Source organism: Notechis scutatus, chromosome 10 (genome assembly GCF_049901735.1).
Source record: "Notechis scutatus isolate UNSWTSFEM ecotype Mainland chromosome 10, rNotScu1.2, whole genome shotgun sequence".
Lineage (NCBI taxonomy): Eukaryota > Metazoa > Chordata > Lepidosauria > Squamata > Elapidae > Notechis > Notechis scutatus.
In genome coordinates this window covers 6,789,807-6,815,009 of record NC_142018.1, presented here as the reverse complement: position 1 = coordinate 6,815,009, position 25,203 = coordinate 6,789,807, and the positions used below count along the sequence as shown (strand labels likewise).

Below are 25,203 nucleotides of genomic sequence, written 5' to 3'. Positions count from 1 at the left end.
AAAAATGTGAAATAGGAAGCAACTTCAATGCAGGACATCCCCTTTCAACTGTGTTTTATGGGATAGCTGTGATGTTATGAAATATGAAACTGCCTGTGCCCCTTTTTCCCTTTGGTCGTTTTGAAACAGTTTCCAAGAAAAAAAAAACTCCAGTTTTTTTTTTCTTGTCCTGTTGGCTGTTTGGAAAAAGCACCTTTGGGATAACCATGATATGGATGATTAAGAACCTCCATACACACTTGGCCATTAAGTGGCAATTGGGAAGAGGCACTGGTGGCCTGAAGATCTCCCAGCTAGACAGGCCATGCCATGCGCTCTGTGGATAGGTGCTCTTGTGCATATATGCACTGAAAGGATATGTTCATTCCCACACGTGGCCATCCCTTCTGGGATTTCTTACCATGAGGAAGGAGTAGCCAATCCAGAGACTCCGCCAGCCTTCGGGACATTGTGGAATGGTGATGTCCTGGCTGTGCACAGCCACAGCTTGGGATGGTGCTTCGCACACCGAGCAGCGACTGATGTACTGGGCGATTTGGTAGCTGCTGACGGGCATCATGGGTATCGGAGCGGTGGTGGAAAGCCAGTACGATTTGTCATTGCGGCTGGCGTAGTAGCACACTTCGTCAATGTTGCAATAAATAAAAGGCATGGTGCTGAAGCGAGGCAGGCAGGAGCCAGCGAAACCTTGGAGAATGGAGAAGCAAAACATGGGGTGGAGCATTAAGAAGGACTCTCATTTCTGCAGCTGCGACGGTCAGAATACAGGTAGGTCCTCAACTTACGATCATAACAGAGCCCCAAATTGGTATTGCTCAGGAAGGGAATGGTTATGTGAGTTTTGGCCCACTTTATGACCGTTTTAATCACAGTTATTAAGTGAATCACTGTAGTAGTTGAGTGAATCATGTAGTTCTTAAATGAATCTGGCCTCCCCCATTGATTTGGCTTGTTGGAAGCTGGCTGGGAAGGATACAAATGGTGATGACATGAACAGTGGAGCAATTATAAGTACATGCCAGTTGCCAAGCGCCCGAATTTTGATCACGTGACCTTGGGGAGGCTGCAACGGTGATATAAGTGTTAAAACCAGTCCCGTCACTTTTTCCAGTGTGTCGCAACTTTGAACAATCACTAAACAAGTGGTTGGAATTCAAGGACTGCCTGTAAGCGTGGTGTGTTCAGAAGCCAGCTGCCTGAAAAGTCTCAGCTCCTTGACCTAAGATCACAACTGGGACTGGGATTCGGGGAAGCAGCCTGGGGTAACTTTAAAGATGAGTTGTAAATCTGTTGTAACTTAGAACAGTCGCTAAATGACTGGTCATAAGTCTGTCATGATTGCGTAACACTTCATTCTTCAGTTAGACTGTATTAGGCCATATAGACAACTTCTGGACTGTAATTAACACATTTATTGGACTTCCTTTCCTTCCCTTCCCCTCCCTTTCCATCTCTCTCTTCTTCTGTTCCTTTTCTTTCCTTTCATTTTTCCTTCCCTTCCCTTCCCTCTCTTCTTTTGTTCCTTTTCTTTCCTTTCATTTTTCCTTCCCTTCCCATCTCTCTCTTCTTCCTTCCCTTCCCTTCCCTTCCCTTCCCTTCCCTTCCCTTCCCTCCTTTCCTTCCCTTTCCTCTTCCCTACCCTTCCATTCCCCTCCTTCTCCCTTCCCCACTCCTTCCCCTTCTCCTTCCCTATTGCAAAATCATCTTCTCTTTCATGAATGGAGGGATGCTTTCCTGCCCTCTTATTTTTCTGTGGTTTCCCCCTTTTTTCAGCTGGACACGTGGCTCACCCAGGTCTTGATTGTGGGACTTCTCCTGGCCCTCCACATACAGCAAACTGTAGCCTTCCCAGAGTTTGTTCATGCCCACCGGACAGGGTGGGATCTGCTCCGACTGGCTATGTTTCACCAAGGTATAGCCAACCCCAATGCTACGACCTGGCATCCCGGGCAATCCAGCCAGGCCTGGATTCCCAGGACGTCCTGCAAAGAGAGATCAGTCATTAGTCAGACATTATCTGACAGTTTTTATAGCACTCCCAAGTCAAAAGATGGTAATATATGTCAACTTACCTTCAAACCCTGGTAGCCCTGGAGTTCCTGGGGAACCTGGGTCTCCTACCACACCAGGTGGACCTGGTAAGCCATTAAATCCCATCTGGCCAGGTATGCCTGCTTTTCCTTTTGGACCTGGTCATTAACATAAAATGTTTGTCCCATTCATTTATGATAACCGTTTCAATTCAGAAGTCACAAAAGATGGATATCATTAAGAACAAGACCAGATTATCTTGGTTTGGAATCAGATACGTCTAGTCTAATGAAGAGAAGGACTAAGGGAGACATGACAGCAGTCTTCCAATATTTGAGGAGAGCTGCCGCAAAGAAGGAGGGGAAACTCAACCTATTTTCCAAAGCACCTGAGGGCAGGCCAAGAAACAATGGATGGAAACTAATCAAGGAGAGAAGCAACCTAGAATCAAGGAGAAACTTCCGGACAATGAGGACAATTAATCAGTGAATTTGTCTGCCTCTGGAAGTTGTGGATCCTTCATCACTGGAGGATTTTAAGAAGAGATTGGACAACCACTTACATGAAATGGTATAAGTTGGACTAGAACAGTGGTCGCCAACCAGTGTGGTCCCCGGAAAAATTTTAGTGGTCCGCAGAGAAATGTCACCCGCAAAACAATTAATCCAGGCTGTGTGAGAACACAAGGCTGTGCTGGCCACATGGCCCGCGGGAACACAAGGCTTGCATCCCTTGCATCGCACACAACATGAGGTAGTGAGGGGAGGGGAGAAGGGCGAAGGGTGGGAACTTGCTCCACTCGCCCCACGCGCCTGGCCTGGTCACCGGGCTGCTTCTTTCCGCTTCTCTCTTCTGCTTTTGGTTGCACACAAGGAAAGCAGCAAAAGTATTTCTTTCTTCCCCCCAAACTCTGCCAGAAATGAGTCTTTGGGACCCTGCAAGGCCTCCTGCTCCAAGAGGCTGAGCCGGTACAACAAGTCTCACAAAGACTCGTTTCTGGCGGAGTTTGGAGGAGAGAAAGAAAGTCTTCTGCTGCTTCTGCTGCTTTCCTTGCATGAAGCCAAAAGTCTCTTTCTCTTTCTCTTTCTCTTTCTCTCTCTCTCTCTCTCTCTCTCTCTCTCTCTCTCTCTCTCTCTCTCTCTCCTCTCTCTCTCTCTCTCTCTCTCTCTCTCTCTCTCTCTCTCTCTGTAGGAAAATGGGATGAGGGATTTTCCTGCAGACTTTTGGGGGGGATTCTCCCAAGGTCTCTGGTCCGTGGGATTTAAAATTATGAGTTTGGTGGTTCCTGAGGTCCAAAAGGTTGGCGACCCCTGGACTAGAAGACCTCTTCCAACTCTATTAGTCTGTTATTCTGTTTTTACAAAGAATTAAAAAAAACAAGCTCTCATTAGGTTTTCTCTTAGAAGCCAGTATTCAGAGCATTCTGTTTTAAGCCTGAAGGTCTTTGTAAATAACCACAGGAAGATGGATCCTCCAAGGATCTTTTAGAGACCACCTTCTCCAGAGTACCAGCTTTGCATGCCCCCATTTCTATGGACAATGTAACTTGTTTTACCTTGTGGTCCAGTTTGCCCCTGGAAGCCAGGGTCTCCATTTAAACCAGGGTTGCCATTATTTCCAGGCAATCCTATTAAGCCAGGAGGAACTCTGATCTCTTCTGGTGGTTGGGTTACGCCTGTAGCTCCTTGCAGCCCAGGAGAACCTATATAACACAGAGGAAGGGTGACTTGTAAAATGACGTTCATGGGGTATCCTACCAATTTGGTTAGAAAATCCGAGGTCATATTTTTCTGTCACTATTACAGTGCGCAACCTGCAACAATCATGCAATGAATTGCTAAAGTGTAGAATGTTCCTCCCTTCCAATTGTTTCTCCTGACTTCAATCTGCAGTGAAAGATGTCCCAACCTAGAGAATCCACCACATCTTCAACTTTTTAAAAAAGACCATAGTAAAAAAAAAGAGAGAGAGATCTAAAATAGATCAAGAATGCCTGAGAAAGAAGAGGAATGTCCTATAAAATGGTACGTCTGTTTGTCTGGAACCCCAAATGTAGCACCCAGGGAAGCAGTGACCACGTCTGGACCACCATGGCCTCCTGAACTGATATAGGAAGCAAAGTTGCCTAAATTCTGAACTTCGGTGAACATCTCTACCATAACTTCAACTTCAAAACAAACTTGAATTTGGGGTTCATCCTAGATTCCAGGATGATGTCAAGCCCAGTAAAATTAGGGAAGCAAGAACTATAGAATAGAGATTTCGGGAAGACATCTTATGTGCTCAACATTGCCTGGGTGGAGTTCAATGTATGAGATATGGACCTTCAGCCCCTGAATCGCTTGTGTCTGCTTTTTCCTCCATTCGTTGCCTGCTTTCTCAAAAACAGTTACATAGCTTAATCATCTGTCTGATGCTCATGCAGTAGTTCTCAACTTATAACCATAATAGAGTCTGCCCATTACAGTCGTAAATCATAAAAGTTGTAAAGCAGGTCACCCAAGTGGTCAACTTGACTTTATGACTTTATTTTTGCAGTGGCTATTAAGTGAATGTGGAGATTGTAAAGCAAACTGATTGTTTGCTCTGGGCTGGTTTTGCTAAAAATCAGAAGTAAATGATGGGATTTTGACAAAAACACTCTAAAATGTGGTCATTTGACCATCAGATGCTATAAATGGGTACTGGTTGTCAAGAGCCTAAAATGTGATCATGTGACTGCAGGGAGTAAGGCCACTGGAATCTTGAGACTGGGAAGGTTAATAGTAACTTCTTCAAGGGATTGCTGTGTGATCAGCTACATAAATTGAGGACTACCTGTATGGTTTGATCTGGAGTTACGTGCATTTGCCAAGACTTACCTGGAGGGCCTGCTTTGCCTTTTGGCCCAGGGAAACCTGGATCACCTGGCAGTCCATCTTTCCCAGGCATTCCCATGAAACCTGCATCCCCTCTGAATCCTAAGAAGAAACGAGAAAGATCCAGAGGTTGACTTTTGAACCAACCTTCTAAACTAGACAGAGGTTGGCTGCTAGAAAGGTCCATTGATTGACTTCTGCTGGTGACCTTCTACTGCTGTACCATAGTGAGCATTTTAACTTACTACACCTGTGTATGGTTTGCCAATTGCACAGTGGCAGATAGGAAAGCACTCTAGAGTGTTAATGTCATTGCCCAGAAGATCTTTGGTTGCCCTCTCCCCTCTTTGGAAGAGCTTTATAGCTTCCACTGCCTTAAGAAAATTCAAAACATTCTCAAAGATCCATCTCATCCTGGGAACCCTTTCTTTTTTCTTTTTGAACTATTACCATCTGGCAGACGGTACAGAATAATAAAAACAAGGACAAGAAGGCTGAAAATCAGCTTCTATCCCAGAGCAGTAACTATATTGAATTCTACTGTATAGTGCAATATCAATTAATTAATGCAATATCAGGTTTTCAATTCAACTGTATAGAATGTGAAGGATGTGTGTTTATGTTTTATTTTTATAGTTATATGTACACTGAAGATGGCATTTAATTTCGTTGTATGAAGTGCAATGACAATAAAGCAAACTAAAACTAAATGAAGCAGAACTGAAAATTCATCAGATTCGGCAGCTTGTCTTTTGTAACTTTTTGGCAAACACCGAAGTTGCTCTGATATCCCTTGCCAGACTATATGACAAAAAACGGGAACCCAATTTGGAGGCCTTTGAGGATAAATTCCTCATTTTTACTCTTCTTGTAATCCCTTAATTCAGGGTAGAGTTGAGGTGACTGAAAGGAGCTGAGCGTTTACTGGCCAGATGCCCTTCCTGATGCTGTGTGGAGTTTGCAGTAAATATTTTCTGTTTGCCCCTGAGAAACGTGTGCCACTACCTAGGGTTGAGCCTTCATAATACTCGTCAGGCTCCAAAAACCAAGAAAGATATACTGAAGTTCTCAGCAGTTTCCTTTATGGTTCCTCACCCATAGACAGACTCTTGCCAAACTAAAGCAAACTACTTACACTATTAAATATATATTGAGAACACCTAGGGGGGAGTCGTCTTCACCCTCTTTCTCCCACACAAACTATGTAAACTTCATTGTGTCTTGCTTATCTGGAATGTAGCCCCTCCCTCTTGGGAATCCAGACTACATTCCGCTACATCTCCTCACCTTTGAAACCTGATGCGCCAGGGATTCCGTTAAGTCCAGGGATGCCTGCATCGCCTTTGAGGCCTGAGAAGCCCGGAGGACCAGTGCGGCCTGGATTACCTCGATCACCTTGATTGAAGGCTGGTCCTGGTGGTCCTGGTGGTCCACGAGGTCCTTTGAAGCCTGGGTAAAGAAGAACCAAGGAGATGTAGTTTCCAGTCAGTCCTTGGTCTGCTGAGAGCTCTGTTATACAAGAAACCTTGAACTCATTCCAGCAGCTCCAAATCCTGAAATTGTATCCATGGGTTGCCTAGAAAGTTGTTGAGAGGCCCCTTTAAAAATGATTGTAGGTAGTTCTCATTTAGCAACCATAATTGGGGGCGGCCTCTTGGTCGCTAAGTGAAACCGTAACGGTGCTTATTATGATCTGGCTTCAGTTTTCCTTTGGTTTACAGACCTGAGAAGGTCATAAATGTGAGGAGTGATCACAAAGTTATTTTTTTTTTCATTCCTGCAAATAGTGGCTAAATGAGGCAGTTGCTAAACAAGGACTACCTGTATTAAAAAGTAGATCTTCCAACATGGCTACTTTATGTCCAAAGCACCAAATGAAAGGACCTTAGCCCATTTTCATTTGGCCCTTCAGAGAAGGCTAATAAAAAATAACAAAACATCTGGAGCATCACTTGAACACTTATTGGCATTGGCAAAATCGACCATCCATCAGTTGCAAAGGACAGCTTTGTTTAGAACAGATTATTGATTCCTGCCACTCATACCATCCACTTTCCACATCTGCCTATCTCAAGTCCTTAGGATGGACGCGATAGGTGGATAAAAATCCCAAATAGGATCTGAACATCTGGCTGAGTGTTGACCAACCATAAGAAAAACCATAACCACAACACATAACTTTTCTTGTATTTGGAGACAGCATGAATTCCTGGTAGGCTCAAACACCTGACAATCCACCAGAGCTCAGAAATTAGTGACTTTAAGAGACCTGGAACCAAACGCATGTTAGTTATGTTTCCCCAGCATGCTTGGCGTGGAATTAAACCATTATTCTAGGTTTCAGCAATACATTGAACGAAAAGTTAACCTTAGGGGTTGAGTTTGTTCATCAGGCTAAGCCACAGCTAACCAAGTTTAATATGTCCTGGGAATGCAGGTGCTAGTTTTGTGAATTTCACTGTTGTATACAATTTATATATACGTACAATGGCAATCAAGAATTCAATTCAATTGTAACATGTTATGTGACCGCTGTCATTATCTCATGATCCAGCTTAATTTTTCCTTGTGACCTTTTTTTCCGTAAGTAAATAAAGTTATCGTCTTTTTTATGTTTTAAAGTAGGGTTTCATGGGCTTTATTTCTGAACCAGAGTGTGTTCAGTCCTGGTTATTAAATAAATGACAACTGGCTGAATTTGTAACTACTCCAGACCATAAATCATGACTTATTAGCCACAGTGGTTAGATTCACACATGCACAAGATGTCAATGCATCAAATATTTCTATGGTCTTTTTAGAGTTGCCAACAGAAAGGGAGGGAAGAGCAGTGTAGCAGATTGCAAACAGAAACTGCATTCTATAAATGTTTTCAAAGATAGTAACTAGGCGACTGAAGTTTTTGCTGTGCAAAATTCTAACTGGAGAACATGATTGATGATTCTAGGCTATGGATGTGTCCCATTGGAGAATATGAATTATGATACACCCAGGGAGTCGGGGGAAAACCAGGGTCAAGGGTGACAATGAATGATGTGTCTCAGAGTTGGCTACACCCAGGCAATGCCGGGACATGTTAACTCCCAATAAATCCTTTTGAAGTTTTGGAAGTTTGACTCGAGACTCATGATTTAAATGGGGAGGGGGGGTAATTGCCGGAATCCTGACACAAGGAGGCTACCCCAGCATGTTTGTAAATGAGGTCTTCCTGTAAAAACCCATCCCCAAGCTCGCTACTTCCATACCTGGCAGCCCATCTCCTCCAGGACGTCCCGCATCACCAGGCTTCCCAGGAATCCTTGAAGGCACAGAGATGCCAGGGGGGCCTCGCACACCAGGGACACCTGGGCTTCCAGGAAGACCTAAAATGACATAAACAAACTTTCCTAGACTCTATAATTGACTAAGTGATGGTCATGTTGAATTTGAAACTGCTGATTCTGCTTAGAGGAAAAGGCCAAAAACAACGAGGCAGATCCAGAAGATGGAGTGACAACATCAAAGGCACCCTACTGAGGCCCCCAGAAATGCAAGAACCAGACCTTTCGACACCTGAAGTGGTAAAAGAGAAAGAAGAAGAAGAAGGAGAAGGAGAAGGAATTCTGCTACCGTAAGTATCACTATCCGTGGACAATCTCTCTCTCTCTCTCTCGCTCTCTCTCGCTCTCCCTCAAAAAAGGCAACCAAATACGAACTGGGCATACTCAGAGGAGCTACAAACGTTCAGGGTTTGGGAGGAAAATTAGGCACGGGGAAAAGGAGAATGCAATGGAATATCACAGAAGAAAATATGGCTAGATGGAACTCAGGAAAGATCTTGCATGCTTCTTACTACAGCTTATGATCCTTTTTCCTCCATCAACAGCCAGTCATGGCTTCCACACTCACCCAAATATATTGTCCGAACAATTACAGGGGGTAAGTAGAGTTGGACTAGATTGGTATTTGATGAACCGTGGTGGCGCAATGGTTAGAATGCAGTACACAAGCTACTTTTGCTGACTGGCAGCTGCCAGCAATTCTCAATTCAATTCTCACTGGCTCAAGGTTGACTAGGTAAACCACTTAGACAGGGCTGTAAAGCATGGTGAAGTAGCGTATAAGTCTAAGTGCTATTGCTGTTTGGCTATTTGGCTAGAGGACTACAGGTAGCCCTCAACTTACAACAGTTCATTTAGTGACCGTTCAAAGTTACAATAGCAATGAAAAATGGGGCTTAGGACCGTTTTTCACAGTTATGACCTTTGCAGCACGATCATGTGATCAAAATTCAAATGCTTGGCAACTGGTTCAGACTTACGACCATTGCTGTGTCATGTCATCACTTTTTGTGACCTTCTCACAAGCAAAGTCAGTGGGGAAGTCAGGCTCATTTAACAACCGGGTTACTAACTTATCAACTGCAGCGATTCACTTAGCAACTTGTGGAAGGAAAAGTCAGAAAACTCACTGAACAAATGTCTCACTTAACAACACAAATGTTGGGCTCGTAAGTTGAGTACTACCTGTACCAGTTTCAGTTCACAGCTGTAGGCCAGGCAAACAAAAGAAGGGAAAAGAAACCCAGAAAGCAGCAATGGCAGATTATATCTGCGCACATTGCCAAGACATCAACATGGATGTTATCATAAGGCATGAAGCTTGCCTTTTCTTTCCAAGATTAATTCTGCCAGTGAATTTATCTGAACCCTCAGAAGAAGAGATTCTCCTCATTCTCAGCAAATTTTAAAATCTTTCCATTCCATTTAATTGTTGAAAGGAAAGGGGAACCCTAGTTTTCCTTTTGAGTATAACAACAGTAATAAATAATCTATTAGAATTAAATATCGAGTATTTGAATATTAAATACTTGGCTTTATCATACTTGAGTAAAGTTTTCATGACAAGAGTCCTACAAGTTTCATGTGGCTTATTCTGCAGTGGACCATAAAGAAGTCCTTTGGATATCTTCTTGACAAGTTCAGATGGAGGTAAGATCTGAACCAGGGTCATCTCCATCTTAACAATTCTTGACATCATTTGTGATCATTTGAATGCTGTTACAGCTCTTGATGCTATTCAGCTATAGCAGGGGTGTCAAACTCAAGGCCCGGGGGCCAGATCTGGCCCATGGGGTGTTTCGATTTGGCCCATGGGGCCACCCTGGAAATAGCAAAGGACCGGCCTGCGGTGCCTCTGCCAGTGAAAACGGAGCTCGGGAGGACCACGGGCAGCCCTCGCAAGCTCCGTTTTTGCTGGCAGAGGGTTGCAGGAGGCTGTCGCAGCGAAAAACGGTGTTCGCAAAGACTGCGGGTGGCCCTCCTGAGCTCCATTTTTCACTGACAATTGCAGGAGCCCATTTTTGTGGGAAGAGTGCTCGGGCCACCACAGGCGCCCCCAACATGAGTGACATCGAGCTGGCCACGCCAGTGGTGGGATTCAAATTTTTTTACTAATGGTTCTGTGGGCGTGGCTTGGGGGTGTGTGGCTTGGGGGGGGCGTGACATGGGTTGGTGGGTGTGGCAGGGGAAGGATACTGTAAAATCTCCACTCCCACCCCACTCCTCGGGGAAGATTGCCACCGGTTCTCCGAACTACTCAGAATTTCCGCTACCGGTTCTCCAGAACTGGTCAGAACCTGCTGAACACCAACTCTGGGCCAAGCCCACCCTAGCCACACTCACTCTGGCTCCCCGAGGTCAAACACAACCCTGATGCGGCCCTCAATGAAATCAAGTTTGACACCCCTGAACTATAATATCCACTCACTTGTAACTTCTATTATTTACCCATTTCTCCTGTAGGTCCTTTTGATCCACGAAAGCCAGGAGCTCCACCCTGGAAACCTGGGTCACCTCGTTGACCTTTGACACCTGGAATTCCTGCTGATCCAGGCAGTCCATTTTCACTCAGGCCTAATAAAATTAGAAAAAGCATGAACAGCAGTTTGATCGGGACACTGTTTACTAAAAAGTGACAATCCTTGATGATCCACATAAATCACAAGGAACCAAATTGCGGAAGCTGGAAAAACATACTCCTGTTTCTGTAGCTCTGATACTTCAGAATTTGGCTTCAAAATGGGAGAAAGCAAAACACGGCTTTTAAGAATCTGCAGGAAAAGGATTTGAAGGGCCCAAAGCTTTTAGATGTTTCTGCAGAAGGCAGTCAAATACTAAAACATAGCTGATAACATCACCACCCAACAGTCTCTATTTGTGGAATTCTTGATGCTCCCCAAACTTGATTGTTTGCTTGCAGATGTTTTGTTACCCAACAGATAATATCATCAGTGCTTGTCACTCACCTTGATAGCGATTTGCACTGATGAGGTTACCTAGTTGAGTAATGAAATGTCTACAAGTCAACAACTAAGGTTGGAGAGCACCAAGAACTCCACAGTTCAACCCTGAGCTACAGAAATTTTCTTCTATAGGCATCACACAATTGTATTAGAGGTTGGACAAAATGAACCATTTAAGGGATGATATTACTGCATTTTGTGTCAACCCTGAAGCTGACCTGACTGAGGCCATTTTGAGGCTTCAGTGTTGCCACACTGGAGCTTTGGGAAAGTTCGGGGGGAATAGAGATAGCTGGGGTTTTGGAGCCAAAACAAAATAGTTTCTCCTGGGAGCCAAGGATATTCCTACAGGTGGTCGGAGAGAGGAGGAGTGAAATTATCAGGCCACCAGATGGTACCTTGATTACACCATGTGACTGATTGTTTGGGGAAGGGAATAAACTTTTAATTAGGTGAAAACCACAGGAATATTCAGAGTCGGTTTTCATCAGCCTGTGCCAATATGATATAGCAAATAAAACTGTTCTTTGAGGAATCGTCCTGCCTCAGAGTTCTGTTCGTTATGGGTGTATTACTTGGAACCCTGACATTTTGATCTTACTGTGGAAGTTTCTAAGGATCTTTTGATTTACCTTGTTTTCCGGGAGAGCCTTTGGTGCCCGGTAAGCCATTTAGACCGCTCAGTCCTGGGAATCCTGGGTATCCTGTAGATACATTTTAGAAGGTTTGATGCTATTTTGGTGGTTACTAAGAAAATGCTGTTGATGCTGCTGTATATTTATTGTTTTTATTTACTATAGGAACATAGTAGATGTTTGGCCAAGAAACCTGCTGTTGTGGTCCGACGGCAGCCTGTAGAGAGGCAGCAGAGTCGGACAGTGGGGAGGAACATGGGCTAGACCGGGAGTCTGGGGAAGACTCGGAAGAGGGTCCTGTGTCCAATACAGAGATGGGGGCCAGGGCCAGGGTCATCTGGGGGTTATGTACTGACTCTGAAGCCTCCAGAATCTGACAGCAGTGAGGCAGAGGAGCAAGGGGAGCCTGTTTCCAGTGCGCGTGTGCGCAGAGCTGCAAGAAGGCAAGAGCAGCTAAGACAAAAGGGGCAACTTGGGAGTAAGGCTTGGAGGTGATTGCCCTTCCCATAAGACATAAAGGAGGAGCAAAGGGACAGGAACCTTTGCAGGAAGCAACTTTGTTCACACTGGTTTGTTTGAAACCTGAAGCTCTGTGTTGAATTTGTGCTCCGTTTGGCCTTGTATAACTAATTGGAAATTTAGTCATTGGCAGCATTTCAAGGAAGATAAAGGTGCGGGATTATCAGACTTATCCTGAAGGACTTTGGCAGACTTCCATGGAACTATTTACAAACTGTTTGAGACTCATTATGGGATGTGAATGAATAAAATTCACAGCCGTTGAAATCAAGAAAAAAGTTTTGGGACTAATAATACGTGTTTGTTAGTGTCTCAATAAGCCTTGGTCAGAACACCTGCAAGGAACCTTACAAAGGTAACTTCGACGGCAAAAATCAATTCAGTGACATAATGAATGGCTCACAGTGACAATACCAGATAATGTCAAGATCACACAGGTTTTTCAAAGGAGTTGAGAAATCTTGCCCAACTGTGTGTCAAAACAAGAAACGAAAATCTTGGAAGTAGAATCCTATACAGTAAGACCCTGTCTTATATGTCAATGAAGACTCAATCATCTAGACCAGGGGTGTCCAACCTTGGCAACTTTAAGACTTGTGGACTTCAACTCCCAGAATTCCTCAGCCAGCTTTGCTGGCTGAGGAATTCTGGGAGTTGAAGTCCACAAGTCTTAAAGTTGCCAAGGTTGGACACCCCTGGTCTAGACCAAAGGTGTCTAAAGGTTGAATCATGGCGATTGGACCAAGCTTTATTAATGTGAGATATTTTGTTGCTCATCCAAGCAACACCATCAAAGACTCTGCCCTACGTCCTCATGTATAAATCCAGCTCATCAACCCTGAAGTAGGAATGGCTTGTTGGGATTGATGAATCAAGGACACTTTTAGCAGTCATCCATTGTGGGTTTCTCCCTGATCCCATTGCTAACTCCCAATGGCTGTTAATAAGTGAAGGAGAAGGAAATTCATCCTTCTTCTCCAGACTGATGATCCACTGATTCCTCTCCAGTGTTATGCCAAGAATCTTTGCAAGTTTTGATTTGGCCTTCCAACCCACAATCTGAGTTTCTCTCTTGAAGTAAGGTTTTCAAGAACAACCCCAAAATGCGAAACAAACCTTTTGGTCCTACGGTGCCAGGAGATCCTGGAAATCCTGGAGCCCCACGTTGCCCAGGATTACCTGGAAAACCTGGGTTGCCCCTCAAACCACCAGATCCAGGAAAGCCTAAAGGGGGGGAAAAACAAAGAACTATTTAAAATTGAGCTCTTAAGATTGCAGAATACATATCTCCATAATGTTAAAACCTTCAGAACCTGGGAGTCTTACTCAACTGAACTCAATGCAATGAGTTCCAAGGACACAAGTTTAGAATTAGTGAATGGAAGCACAGAATCAAATTATCAAGTACTTAGCATTTATTTAAATTTACAGCTTGTATTGAGTTACAACATAAAGTAATGTAAGAACGTTTCTAGAGTTTTCCCATCTAGGCACTGACCAAGTCTAATCCATCTTAATTTCAGCCAGATTGGATAAATCAAATCCCTTTCTTGATTTCAAAATAGAGTGCGAAGGGACCTAGGAGATGTCCTAGTTTGGCCCCCTTCTCAAGCAGGAGACTTTATATCATTTCAGACAAATGGCTGTCCAACCTCTTGTCACAAAGCTCCAGGAATGAAGCACCCACAACATCATTCCACCTTAAGTCAAGGTAAACTCTTGGTTGCTATGTGGGTACAAAGTTTTGTGGCAACAACACAGAAGTGATATGCCACGTCTTCTTCTGGGATGTGCTTTCAACCGAGCTTGTGAGCTTTCCAAGACAAAGGAAAGGATGAGATTTGAACAATCTTGCATGATAATTTATGTATCCTTCAATTTTGCAGACCTCTTGGTGAAAGTTCTGGAGAAGTTTCTGGATGCAAAAAAAAACCTCCTAATCCCTCTGCATTAAAAGATCCACCTTGCAAAGGACATGTCTCGGCCCCAAACACGATAAAACAAATGGCTTTGGTTACCTTGTGGTCCTTCTTCTCCAGAGTAACCTGGTGAACCCTTCTGCCCATTTGGTCCAAGACCTCCTGGATATCCTGGGTCACCGCTTGTTCCTTGGATACCTGCTATACCTTCAAAAACCATAAGACGAACCATTAAATTGCCATCTTCCCCAACCTAGGAAATTCTTGGAGTGGAAAATTTGTACCCTTGTCTAATTTTTAGAGGTTTTCACAACTCTTAAGATGAATGAACTTGGTATGTCCATGGGATAAAAAAAAAAACCTTCTGAAATCATGAGTGGGAATTTACTCTCTTTTTAGCCAGAAATGGCTAAGGCTGAACTGACAAATGTCTATTCGTAAAGCGTGGCTACCCAACCACACTGTGGCGCCACAGGGGCTTCAGTTGGCAAGTACTGACATCCATTCATTCACTCATTTCTAAGGAGCCTCAAGAAGTTAACACTGATCCCTTAAGAAAGTTGGTGTCAGCAGCAAAGGGTCAGGACCATAAGTTAAGCTGCAATTCAAAAGGCCTATTGCTCAAGCCTTCACACAAGAAAGCTAGGCAACTAAAGTTCAATACTAAATTGGCACCAGATAAGGTTCAATGGAATTCAAGAATAGAATAGAATTCTTTATTGGCCAAGTGTGATTGGACACACAAGGAATTTGTCTTTGGTGCATAAGCTCTCATGAACTGTTTGTGGCAATGTTAATGATTCTAAGCTGATGACATTCTTAACTCCACTCCCAAGTCTGCCTGTTGTTCTCCTACAGGTGGACATTTAATTTATGTACTAATAAAAGTAATCTGTTGTAGTCCGGAGCTGGCAGCAGAGTCGGGCAGTGGGGAGGAACATGGGCCAGTCCTGGAGTCTGGGGAGGGCTTGGATGAGGGATCTGCGTCCAACACAGAGATGGAGCCAGGGCCATCTGAGAGTTATGGCCTGACTCCGGAGCTTCCAGAATCTGACATCAGCGAGGCAGAGGAACAGGGGGAGCCTGTTCCCAGTGCGCGCTTGCACAGAGCTGCCAGAATGCAAGAAAGTTAAGACAAAGGGGCGACTCGGGAATAAGGCTTGGAAATGATTGGCCCCTCCCATATGACATAAAAGAGGAGCAAAGGGACATAAGCCTTTGCAGGAAGCAACTTTGTTTGTTCTGGTCGGTTTAAACTCTGAAGTTCCATGTTGACTTTGTGCTCCATTTGGCCTTGTACAGCTAATTGGCAATTCAGTCACTTCAAGGGAGATAAAGGTGGGTGCTTATCAGTCTTATCCCAAAAAAACTGTGGCAGACTTCTGTTGGACTCTTCACAAACTGTTTGGGACTCATTACAGGCTGTGAATGTTGAAATAAAAACAAGGTGTTGGGGAACAGCGTGTGATTGTTACTGTCTCAAGAAGCCTTGGTCAGAACATAATCTAAGGTAAGCCTATTAGTTTCCCTTCCTTGAGTCACTGTAGGGTATTGATTTATTTACCTTGAAACCCTCGGTCCCCTCGTTGGCCCTTAGGTCCCACACCACCTGGAATTCCTCGGGATTCCCCTCGGTCACCTGAAAAGGGAAAGATAATCATCTGCTTTTTATCTCAGCGATTCTGACAATTCACCATCGCCCGATCACATCCAGAGTTTTCTTGGCAAAAACCTTTGGTTTTCCAGTACTCTTTTGTCTTCCATATTTTTTTAAGGATTCCATCCCCCCACAGAGCATAATCAATACGAATGTTGAGTTAAGATAAAGGCAAAAAGTAATAGAGAAGTGAAAAGCAACGCTATAAAAAGAAGTATATATAAAAAAGGAAGAATAAAAAAAGAAATGGTTTCTGGTTTACTTAACAGCTGTTATAAATACATTGATAATTTACTTCTCTGTCTAAGGTGACATCACAGCTTCCTTCTTTCCCTAGGCATGATATTCCCTCTAAAAAATTGGGGCGTGAAAGACATCACTCTAAGAAACCATCTGTTCATTCTCTTCCCTTTCTCCGCTCGCACCGCCCGCCGCCAGACTTCGCTCAGGCTATCCGGCCAGGGCTGTCAGGAGTTGCTTATTTTTTTTTAAAGCCCGGCCTTGTCCAAGGACAGTCCCCACATTGCCTCAGGAAGAAGGCAAAACCAGGGCCCGCTGCTGCAGTTACGCGCCCGCACGCCCAGCTCTTCCTTTTTGCCTTTCCTTCCTGAGGCAATGCCAGAACAGAGCCACACAGAAGCTTCCGCGCCAGTGAGCAGCAACTCCTGACTCGAGACTCTGAGGGAGGGGAAGGAGGAGGGAGAAGGAGCGATTCCCCAAAAATCAGAATTCGATTTTAATCGGAAGAATATCATGTCTGTTTCCTAATCTACTCTTTCTAAACATCTTCTCTATAAACCATCTGTTCATTCTCTTCCCTTTCTCAGCAAAAAGTCTGCAAGGGCCCCTCTGTGGTTGATTTTTTTTTTTAAAGATGCTAGCAAGGCCACCCCAATGACTTACCTTTTGGACCACGCAATCCGGTAATTCCTGGGGATCCAGGGAGCCAGGTATACCTTCCGCACCCTATGGAAGGAAATGGCATGTAATAATCCTAATTAACACTGAAATCAGCTTTCCTGGTAGTGTGATTGGCCTCTTAGTATCCAGACAGGAAACTCTTTTCTAGGGACTATTCTTGTGAACACCAGCAATCTGAAACCACTACAGCGACCAAGGGGGATGCTGCAATGGTCGTGTGAAAAAAAATGGTTGTTAAGTCATTTTTTTCAGTGTTGTGGTGCTTGACTGAAAAGTGCAAGCTTACAAAACTCACAGGGTGCCACAAAATGTTTTTAATACAGGTAGTCCTTGTCTTATGACTACAGATTGAGCCCAAAATTTCTGTTGCTACATGAAACATTTGTTAGGTGAATTTTGCACCATTTTACGACCTTTCTTGCCACAGCTGTTAAAAGAATCACTATGACTGTTAAGCTAGTAACATGGTTGTTAAGTGAATCCGGCCTCCACATTTACTTACCCTAACCCTAACTCCTACACTCAAAACGGCGCTATAGGGCACTGCACACCAGAACCAACTAGACACAAGGACAGTTTTTCCCTGAACTCTGCTAAAGAAATAATTCCCTCAACACTGTCCAACTATTTACAAAGTCTGCACTACTATTACTATTAATCTTTTCATCACTCGTTATCACCCATCTCTTCCCCCTTGTGACTGTATGACTATAACTTTGTCACTTGTACCCTTACGATTTATATTGACTGTTTCCTAGTATGATTTGATTGCTTATTGTACCCTCTGACTATCATTAAGTGTTGTACCTTATGACTCTTGATGAATGTATTTTTTCTTTCATGTACAGAGAGCATTTGCACCAAGACAAATTCCTTGTGTGTCCAAACACACGTGGCCAGTAAAGAATTTTCTCTTTCTTTCTTTCTTTCTTTCTTTCTTTCTTTCTTTCTTTCTTTCTTTCTTTCTTTCTTTCTTTCATCTTTCTTTCTTTCTTTCTTTCTTTCTTTCTTTCTTTCTTTCTTTCTTTCTTTCTTTCTTTCTTTCCTTCCTTCCTTCCTTCCTTCCTTCCTTCCTTCCTCTTCCTTCTTTCTTTCTTTCTTTCTTTCTTTCTTCTCTTACTTTCTTTCTTTCTTTCTTTCTTCCATCCATCCATCCATCCATCCATCCATCCATCCATCCATCCAGCTATCTACTTCGCTTGTCAGAAGGTCGCAAAAGGGAATCCCATGACCCCAGGACACTAAAACTGTCATAGATATGAGTCAGTTGCTAAGCATCTGAATTTTGATCAAATGACCATGGGGATGTTGCGTAAGTGTGAAAAATGGTCATGTCAACATTTCTCAGTTTCTTTGTAACTTTGAACAGTCATTAAATGAACTACTGCAAGTCGAGGACTACCTGCAGTATATACAACATTTGGAGGGGAAAGTGCAGTTGGTAGGGATTTTAGAGACTGGAAAAGAAGGACTGCAGGATCACTGCCAACTCTGGTTTTCGATTTCTTATTTGAAGACACTTCTGGCAATCTACACAGTGCTACACAATCCACCAGCAAGATCAACAGCCGCAAGAAATTCTGTCTAGATTCCTCTCCCACTTGTTGAGTTTTTGTGGCGCGGGAGACCCAGGGAAAAGCTGAGAGGCTGTTTCCTGACTCTGTCCTCAGATCTGCTATAATCCCAAAGCAGATCCCAAAGCAGATCCAGCGCAAGTTATAGGTCTAATCTGCTTCCACCTGATGAAAAAGATATGGACCAAAACTGTTCTGACTCAGATCCCAAAGACGACAAATTCTCTGTTGTTAAATCAATGACTTCTTTATTAGGAATGCCAGCAGCCCCTTCCTCCCTCTCCCTCTCCTTCTCCCTTCCCCCCTCCACCCGTCTCTCTCTCTCTCACACACACACACAGCAGGCTATCAGTGGCGGACTGGCATGGAGATGAAGGTCTGCCACACCTATTCATCTCCGCCCCCTGCCTTTTATCCCCAGAGCTAGGTTGGGGCTTCGCTAGCAGCAGTGGCTCTTCTGTCCCAAGGACCGGCCCATAGATTTCCACTGCTCTCCTCTCCTCTGCCTTCTGCGCAGCTGCGTGTCAGGCACTGGACCCAGCTGTTCCTCCTCTTCCTCATCAGCCACCTCCAGACCTGGGAGCTGTTGACTCTCCATCTGAGGGCTGACGGACGGCCCAGGCTTTGCCTCTGTCTCTCTCTCTCTCCCTCTCTCCCAGCTCCATTCCCTCTTCCACCTCGGAGCTCTCAGGTTGCCCTGATGCTGACCCTGACTCCCACGCTGCCTCCTTTTCTGATTTAGCTGCTGAAGGGGCTGGTGGCCGACAGGCCACAATAAAAGCCCATACGAAGGACCCAAAGGATCCTGAACTTGTTAGGAGTTCACTAAGACTTCCAAAGTCTAAAAGTGGTGGCCACCATTGAACTTGGGAAGACCAGTGGAGGTGCTTCCCACTCAACCAGGAGTAAAAAGAAGAAGAGAGGAAGGATACTTACACTTCTCCCAGGCATTCCAGGAAACCCTGAGATGCCACCAGATCCCTTTTGTCCCAACAGCCCGGGAGAACCAAACGTTCCTGGAAAACCTGGGTCTCCTGGCGGTCCTTTCTCTCTAGCTGGTGATCCAGCTCTCCCTGGAAGCCCAGGCTGCCCCCGGACACCGGGGGCTCCTCTTTCCCCTATGGAAAGGAAAAACAGTGATGTAGTGTGTCTTCAGAATGAAGACGGGCAGGTTTCCCCATGTCTCAGCCTATTCTGAGATAAGTTACATCCTAACAGAGAAGATGTTTTTCTGTGTCTAATGCGTCTTCCAAAGGGCAGATTGGCAGATAGCAACGATAATAGCACGTACACTTATACACCACCCCATAGTGTTTTACAGCTCTCTCTGGGTGGTTTAAAATGTCAGCATGTGGCCCCCAACTACCGTGTTTCTCATATAATAAGGCCGGGTCTTATTTTTTTTTGAGCCCCGAAAAAAATGGCTAGGCCGTCTTTTCGGGGGTGACTTAATTCCCCCCCCCCTTGCATCTTCAGGCGGGCGGGCGGCGACGGCTTGGATGTTGACCTTGGCGTTGGTGGGGCACTTCGTATCAGGGTCAACGCAGGCAGCACCATATCCAGGTGTGCAACAAAAGTACTTCCTAACGGCAAGCCCCCACCACCATTCCCCCCCACATTTCGCATGTTTTAATATAGGCCTTAATTTGGGGGGAGGGGCTTAACTTCATTTCAAGCCTATAAAACATGCTGGGACTTCCTATTGGGGGAGGCCGTATTGTTGGAGAAACAGGGTATCTGGGTCCTCATTTTACCACATCTTCAGAAAGACTGAGTTGACCTTGAGCCCCCTCAGGATCGAGCTCCAGGATGTGGGCAGAGTTAGCCTGCAATACTGCCTTCTAACCACGGTGCCACTGAGATTTCACCTTGCAGCTATTCTGAGATAAGCAAATTACATGGTAAAGGAGAAGATGCAATACAAATTAGACTTTTCGCTCATCACGCAGGCAGTGCCTACACTGCCATTCTGTTTTCCGGGGGGGTTTAACCACAAATTCACAGAAAAGACAGGATGGCTCTCTTCTTCTTTTGATGGGCCTCCCTGCATCTTCAAAATATTTCATTTTGAGCTCCGAGTTGCTGTTTGTGCTTAAATGCTGCTTTTGTGCTGGATCAATGGAAGATGTATCACCCAGCATCTTGATTTCCACAGCCACCGTTTAAAGAATACAGTCTCCCTGTCTGTCAAACATATAGCCATTGGAAGAAAGCAAGTCTCCCACCAATAGAGATTTGGGGATTCCCACCTAAGTGTAATTAAAACAGTCAAGCCCATGGACAAGTGTAATTCTGATGTATCTCAAGGGCAACTGGATAAAGAAAGCCTTGCCTAAGTCAGGGGTGTCCAACCTTGGCAACTTTAAGACTTGAAGTCCACAAGTCTTAAAGTTGCCAAGGTTGGACACCCTGACACCCTGGCCTAAGTAGTTCAGGACAAACAGGTAAAATGGACGTTACTGCCTAATGCCAAACACATACCTCTTGGCCCTGGAAATCCTCTCTGTCCCACCAATCCAGGATCTCCTCTGTTCCCTTTGAGTTTGAGGCCCAGGCCTGGGGGTCTGAAAATGGGAGGTCCAGGAGGGCCACGGACACCTCTGTCCCCTGCACAAAAGAAGAAAGAGGGACACAGCAAGATGCTTATTCTACCTATATTGATCCAGAGAGTGCCAGACATTCCTGCTTAGAGGTATCTAGGTCTGGAGTCCAAATGGTCTTAATTTAAAGAGCCTCAAAAGCACTTTGCATATTACAGTAGGTAGAACAGCAGAAGACCAATCTCTCTCCCAAGGAATGTACTAATAGGAGTCCGATTCAGAAGAACTACCAAAAGGGCAATGGAGCCGGTGGGGAGAGTTGTTGTGATGACCCAGGGTGGGGCACAAAAGCAACAAAGTCACAAAAATAGGTAAAGTCCTTTTAATTCCTTCAACTTGGCCTCCAAGGTCCAATTATCATTGACTGGAGAAAAAACTCCCCCACAAACAGTTGTGAAAAGGAAGAACTTCCATTCAGACTCATATAAATTATAAATAGAAAAAAACAACACAAATCACACTGAAGCAATTAATGAGACAAAGCAGGATAAGGGCTTGAAGACACAGATATCGAAATACACACACTGGGAAGGACGCCAGAACTCAGATAAGAACTGACAGACTAGAAATATTTCACACTTTGCTTCCAGCACAGTTTGTCCTTTTAAACAGTCCTCCCAGCCGCAGCCCATGAAGGGGATCAGGGCCCTTTCCTCCCCCGTAGACCACGCCATTCATATTTCTCCCTTATCCGCTCCTCCCTGCATGCCCTAGGATGAAGAGGGGATGGGCCTGGGTCTTCCTCTGAATGCTCAGCCGGCCTGTGCCCTTTCCTAGTTTCCTCCACAACCTCCGGAGCCACACTCCCATTCCCTGTAGGCTGTTCCACCTCTCCCTTGGAATCAGATTCTAACAGAGGCATGACAGTTGTAAGCAGGAAAGCAATGAACTAGTTGTTTCAGTTGCCTTGCAAGTAGACTTTTGCAAGGACACAGGAATCAGGTGGTCCTTGGTGGTCTCTGAGGTTGGTTGAAGCCACTAGAACACAGTCCCCCAACTTTTCCGGCTTTGCAGACTGGCGGGAGGGGTGGGTGGGTCAGAGGGGATGATTCCACATGAGCAGTGGGCAAGTGCAAGAGTGTGTACAGCTCCATTTGCACAAGCCATGAGTGTCAACTCCTAAAATATTTCTATGGTCTTTTTAAAATTTGCCAACAGAAAGAGAGGGGGGAAAGGGGTTTGAAAGAGCAGTGCGGCAGCTTGGAAATCAAAAGTGCATTCCATGCAGTTTTTCAGAGATAGTAAGCAGGTGACTGAAGTTTCTGCCGCACAAAAATCTAACCGGAGAACATGATTGATGACTCTTGGCTATGGATGTGTCTCAGTGGAGAATATGAATTACGATACACCCAGGGAGTCGGTGGAAAACCAGGGTCAAGGGTGACAATGAACGATGTGTCTCAAAGTCAGCTACACCCAGGCAGTGCCAGACAGTTTAACTCCCAATAAATCCTTTTTCAGTTTTGGAAGTTTGGCTCGAGACTCATGATTTAAATGGGGGGTAACTGCCGGAATCCTGACAGTAGACATGCGCACATACCCATGGCTTGCACAAGTGGGAGTTTCTATCCTAACATGTATTTTAGAAGGCAATACTGAACATTGAGCAAAAAAAATAGAAGTCCTAGTTTCACCAGAAGGCAAAGACAGCAGACACACAAAACCTTTCAAGTTGGGGAGGTCATAATGCTGTGCTTTGTGCAAATTTTTTGACTCACCTTTGGAGCCAGGGAAGCCAGAGAATCCGGGGTTTCCGTTTCTTCCTTGTGCACCAAAAGTTCCCTTCAGGCCATCCACGCCAGAGCGCCCAGGTGGCCCCGGCATCCCAGGAAAACCGACCACGCCCACGGAACCCTTTTCCCCTAGTTTGGAACAACCAAGCATTATTCTAAGCAAAGGACTCCAAATTCTTTTTTAGGAAAGAAGGATTAGAAATGCTTTGAAAGGAGAAAAAAAAAAAAAAGCTAGAACAGGTAGCCCCCAATGTACAACCATTTATAAGTGACTACAGATAGTCCTCAACTTATGACAATGGGGCCCAACATTTCTGTTGTTAAATGAGACATTTCTGAAGTGAGTTTTGCCCCATTGTAGGACCTTTCCTGCCACAGTTATTAAGTGAATCACTGCAGCTGTCAAGTTAGTAACACGGTTGTTATGTGAATCTGGCTTCCCCATTGACTTTTGTTTGTCAGAAGGTCGCGAAAGGGATCACACAATCCTGGGACACTGCAACTGTCATGAATGCAAGTCAGTTCCCAAGCATCCGAATTTTGATCACGTGACCGCTGGGGATGCTGCAAACGGTCGTTGAGTGTGAAAAATGGTCACAAGTCACTTTTTTCAGTGCAGTTGTAACTTTGGCCGGTCACTTAAATGAAGTTTTGTAAGTTGAGGACTACCTACAGTTGTGCTCCTAAGTTTACACACCCTAGCAGAATTTATGATTTCTTGGCCATTTTTCAGAGAATATGAATGATAACACAAAAACTTTTCTTTCACTCATGGTTAGCGGTTGGCTGAAGCCATTGATTATCAATCAACTGTGTTTACTCTTTTAAAATCTTAATGACAACAGAAACTACCCAAATGGCCCTGATCAAAAGTTTACATACCCAAGTTCTTAATATGATGTATTGCCCCTTTAACAAAATTGACACCTTGAAGTCTTTTGTGGTATGTGTAGATGAGGCTCTTCATCTTCTCAGATGGTAAAGCTGCCCATTTTTCCTGGCAAAATCTTGGGCTGTCTTGCATGAGTTGCACGTTTGAGATCTCCCCAGAGTGGCTCAATGATATTGAGGCCAGGAGACTGAGATGGCCACTCCAGAACCTTCACTTTATTCTGCTGTAGCCAATGACAGATCGACTTAGTCTTGTGTTTAGGATCATTGTCATGTTGGAATGTCCAAGTATGTCCCATGAACGCAAATTTTCCCCCAGTATCTTTTGATAACATACTGCATTCATCTTGCCATCAATTCTGACAAAATTCCCTGTGCCTTTGTAGCTCACACATCCGCAAAACATCAGCAATCCACCTCCGTGTTTCACAGTAGGAATGGTGTATTTTTCATCATAGGCCTTGTTGACTCCTCTCCAAATGTAGCGTTTATGGCTGTGGCCAAAAAGCTCAATTTTGGTCTCATCCCTCCAAGCGACTGTGTGCCAGAAGGTTTGAGGCTTGTCTCTGTGCTGTTTGGCGTAGTATTATAAGTGGAATACTTCGTGGCATTTGCGTAGTAATGGCTTTCTTCTGGCGACTCGACCATGCAGCCCATCTTTCTTCCAGTACCTCCTTATTGTGCATCTTGAAACAGCCACACCACATGTATTCAGAGAATCCTGTATTTCACCTGAAGTTATTTGTGGGTTTTTCTTTGCATCCCGAACAATTTTCCTGGCAGTTGTGGCTGAAATTTTAGTTGGTCTACCTGACCACGGTTAGTTGGTCTACCTGACCAACAGAACCCCTCATTTTCCACTTCTTGAGTAGTGTTTGAACACTGCTGATTGGCATTCTCAATTCCTTGGATATCTTTTTATATTCTTTTCCTGTTTTATACAGTTCAACTACCTTCTCCCACAGATCCTTTGACAATTCTTTTGCTTTCCCCGTGACTCGGAAGCCAGAAATGTCAGTGCAGCACTGGATGAAAGATGCAATGGTCAGGAACTTATTGATCTTTTATATATGCACACTAATTACAAGCAAACAGATAACAGGTGAGGATGGTTACCTTTAATAGCCATTCAAACCCCTTTGTGCCAACTGTGTGCATGCTATCAGGCCAAAATCACCAGGGTATGTAAACTTTTGATCAGGGCCATTTGGGTAGTTTCTGTTGTCATTAAGATTTTAAAAGAGTAAACACAGTTGATTGATAATAAATGGCTTCAGACAACCACTAACCATGAGTGAAAGAAAAGTTTTTGTGTTATCATTCATATTCTCTGAAAAATGGCCAAGAAATCATAAATTCTGCCAGGGTATATAAACTTAGGAGCACAACTGTATATTCAAAAATTACAGTCGCACTGAAAAAGTAACTTCAGAACTGGTCAGGACCTGATTAATGCCACCTCTGACCTCACCCCATTCCTAAGAGGCGTGTGCATAAGCGCACCAATGTCCCTGTCCTAATGTTCCCTTTTATTCTATCCATTTAATTTCATGTATTCATAATTATGTTTATACTTATATCT

General features: G+C 44.3%; 1 protein-coding gene across 1 annotated transcript in view; it reads right to left on the bottom strand.

Annotated features, from left to right (window-relative positions):
- Positions 1-25,203, bottom strand: part of COL4A6 (collagen type IV alpha 6 chain) — a 190,626-nt gene that overhangs the window by 3,849 nt on the left and 161,574 nt on the right. The window contains 17 exon segments of the mRNA XM_087972038.1: positions 401-687; positions 1,791-1,982; positions 2,073-2,189; positions 3,587-3,733; positions 4,893-4,991; positions 6,177-6,338; positions 8,135-8,251; positions 10,658-10,783; positions 11,805-11,876; positions 13,443-13,550; positions 14,345-14,452; positions 15,810-15,884; positions 16,806-16,847; positions 16,850-16,868; positions 19,334-19,515; positions 20,879-21,004; positions 22,716-22,859. Coding sequence (XP_087828164.1) covers positions 401-687; positions 1,791-1,982; positions 2,073-2,189; positions 3,587-3,733; positions 4,893-4,991; positions 6,177-6,338; positions 8,135-8,251; positions 10,658-10,783; positions 11,805-11,876; positions 13,443-13,550; positions 14,345-14,452; positions 15,810-15,884; positions 16,806-16,847; positions 16,850-16,868; positions 19,334-19,515; positions 20,879-21,004; positions 22,716-22,859 — 2,123 coding nt within the window.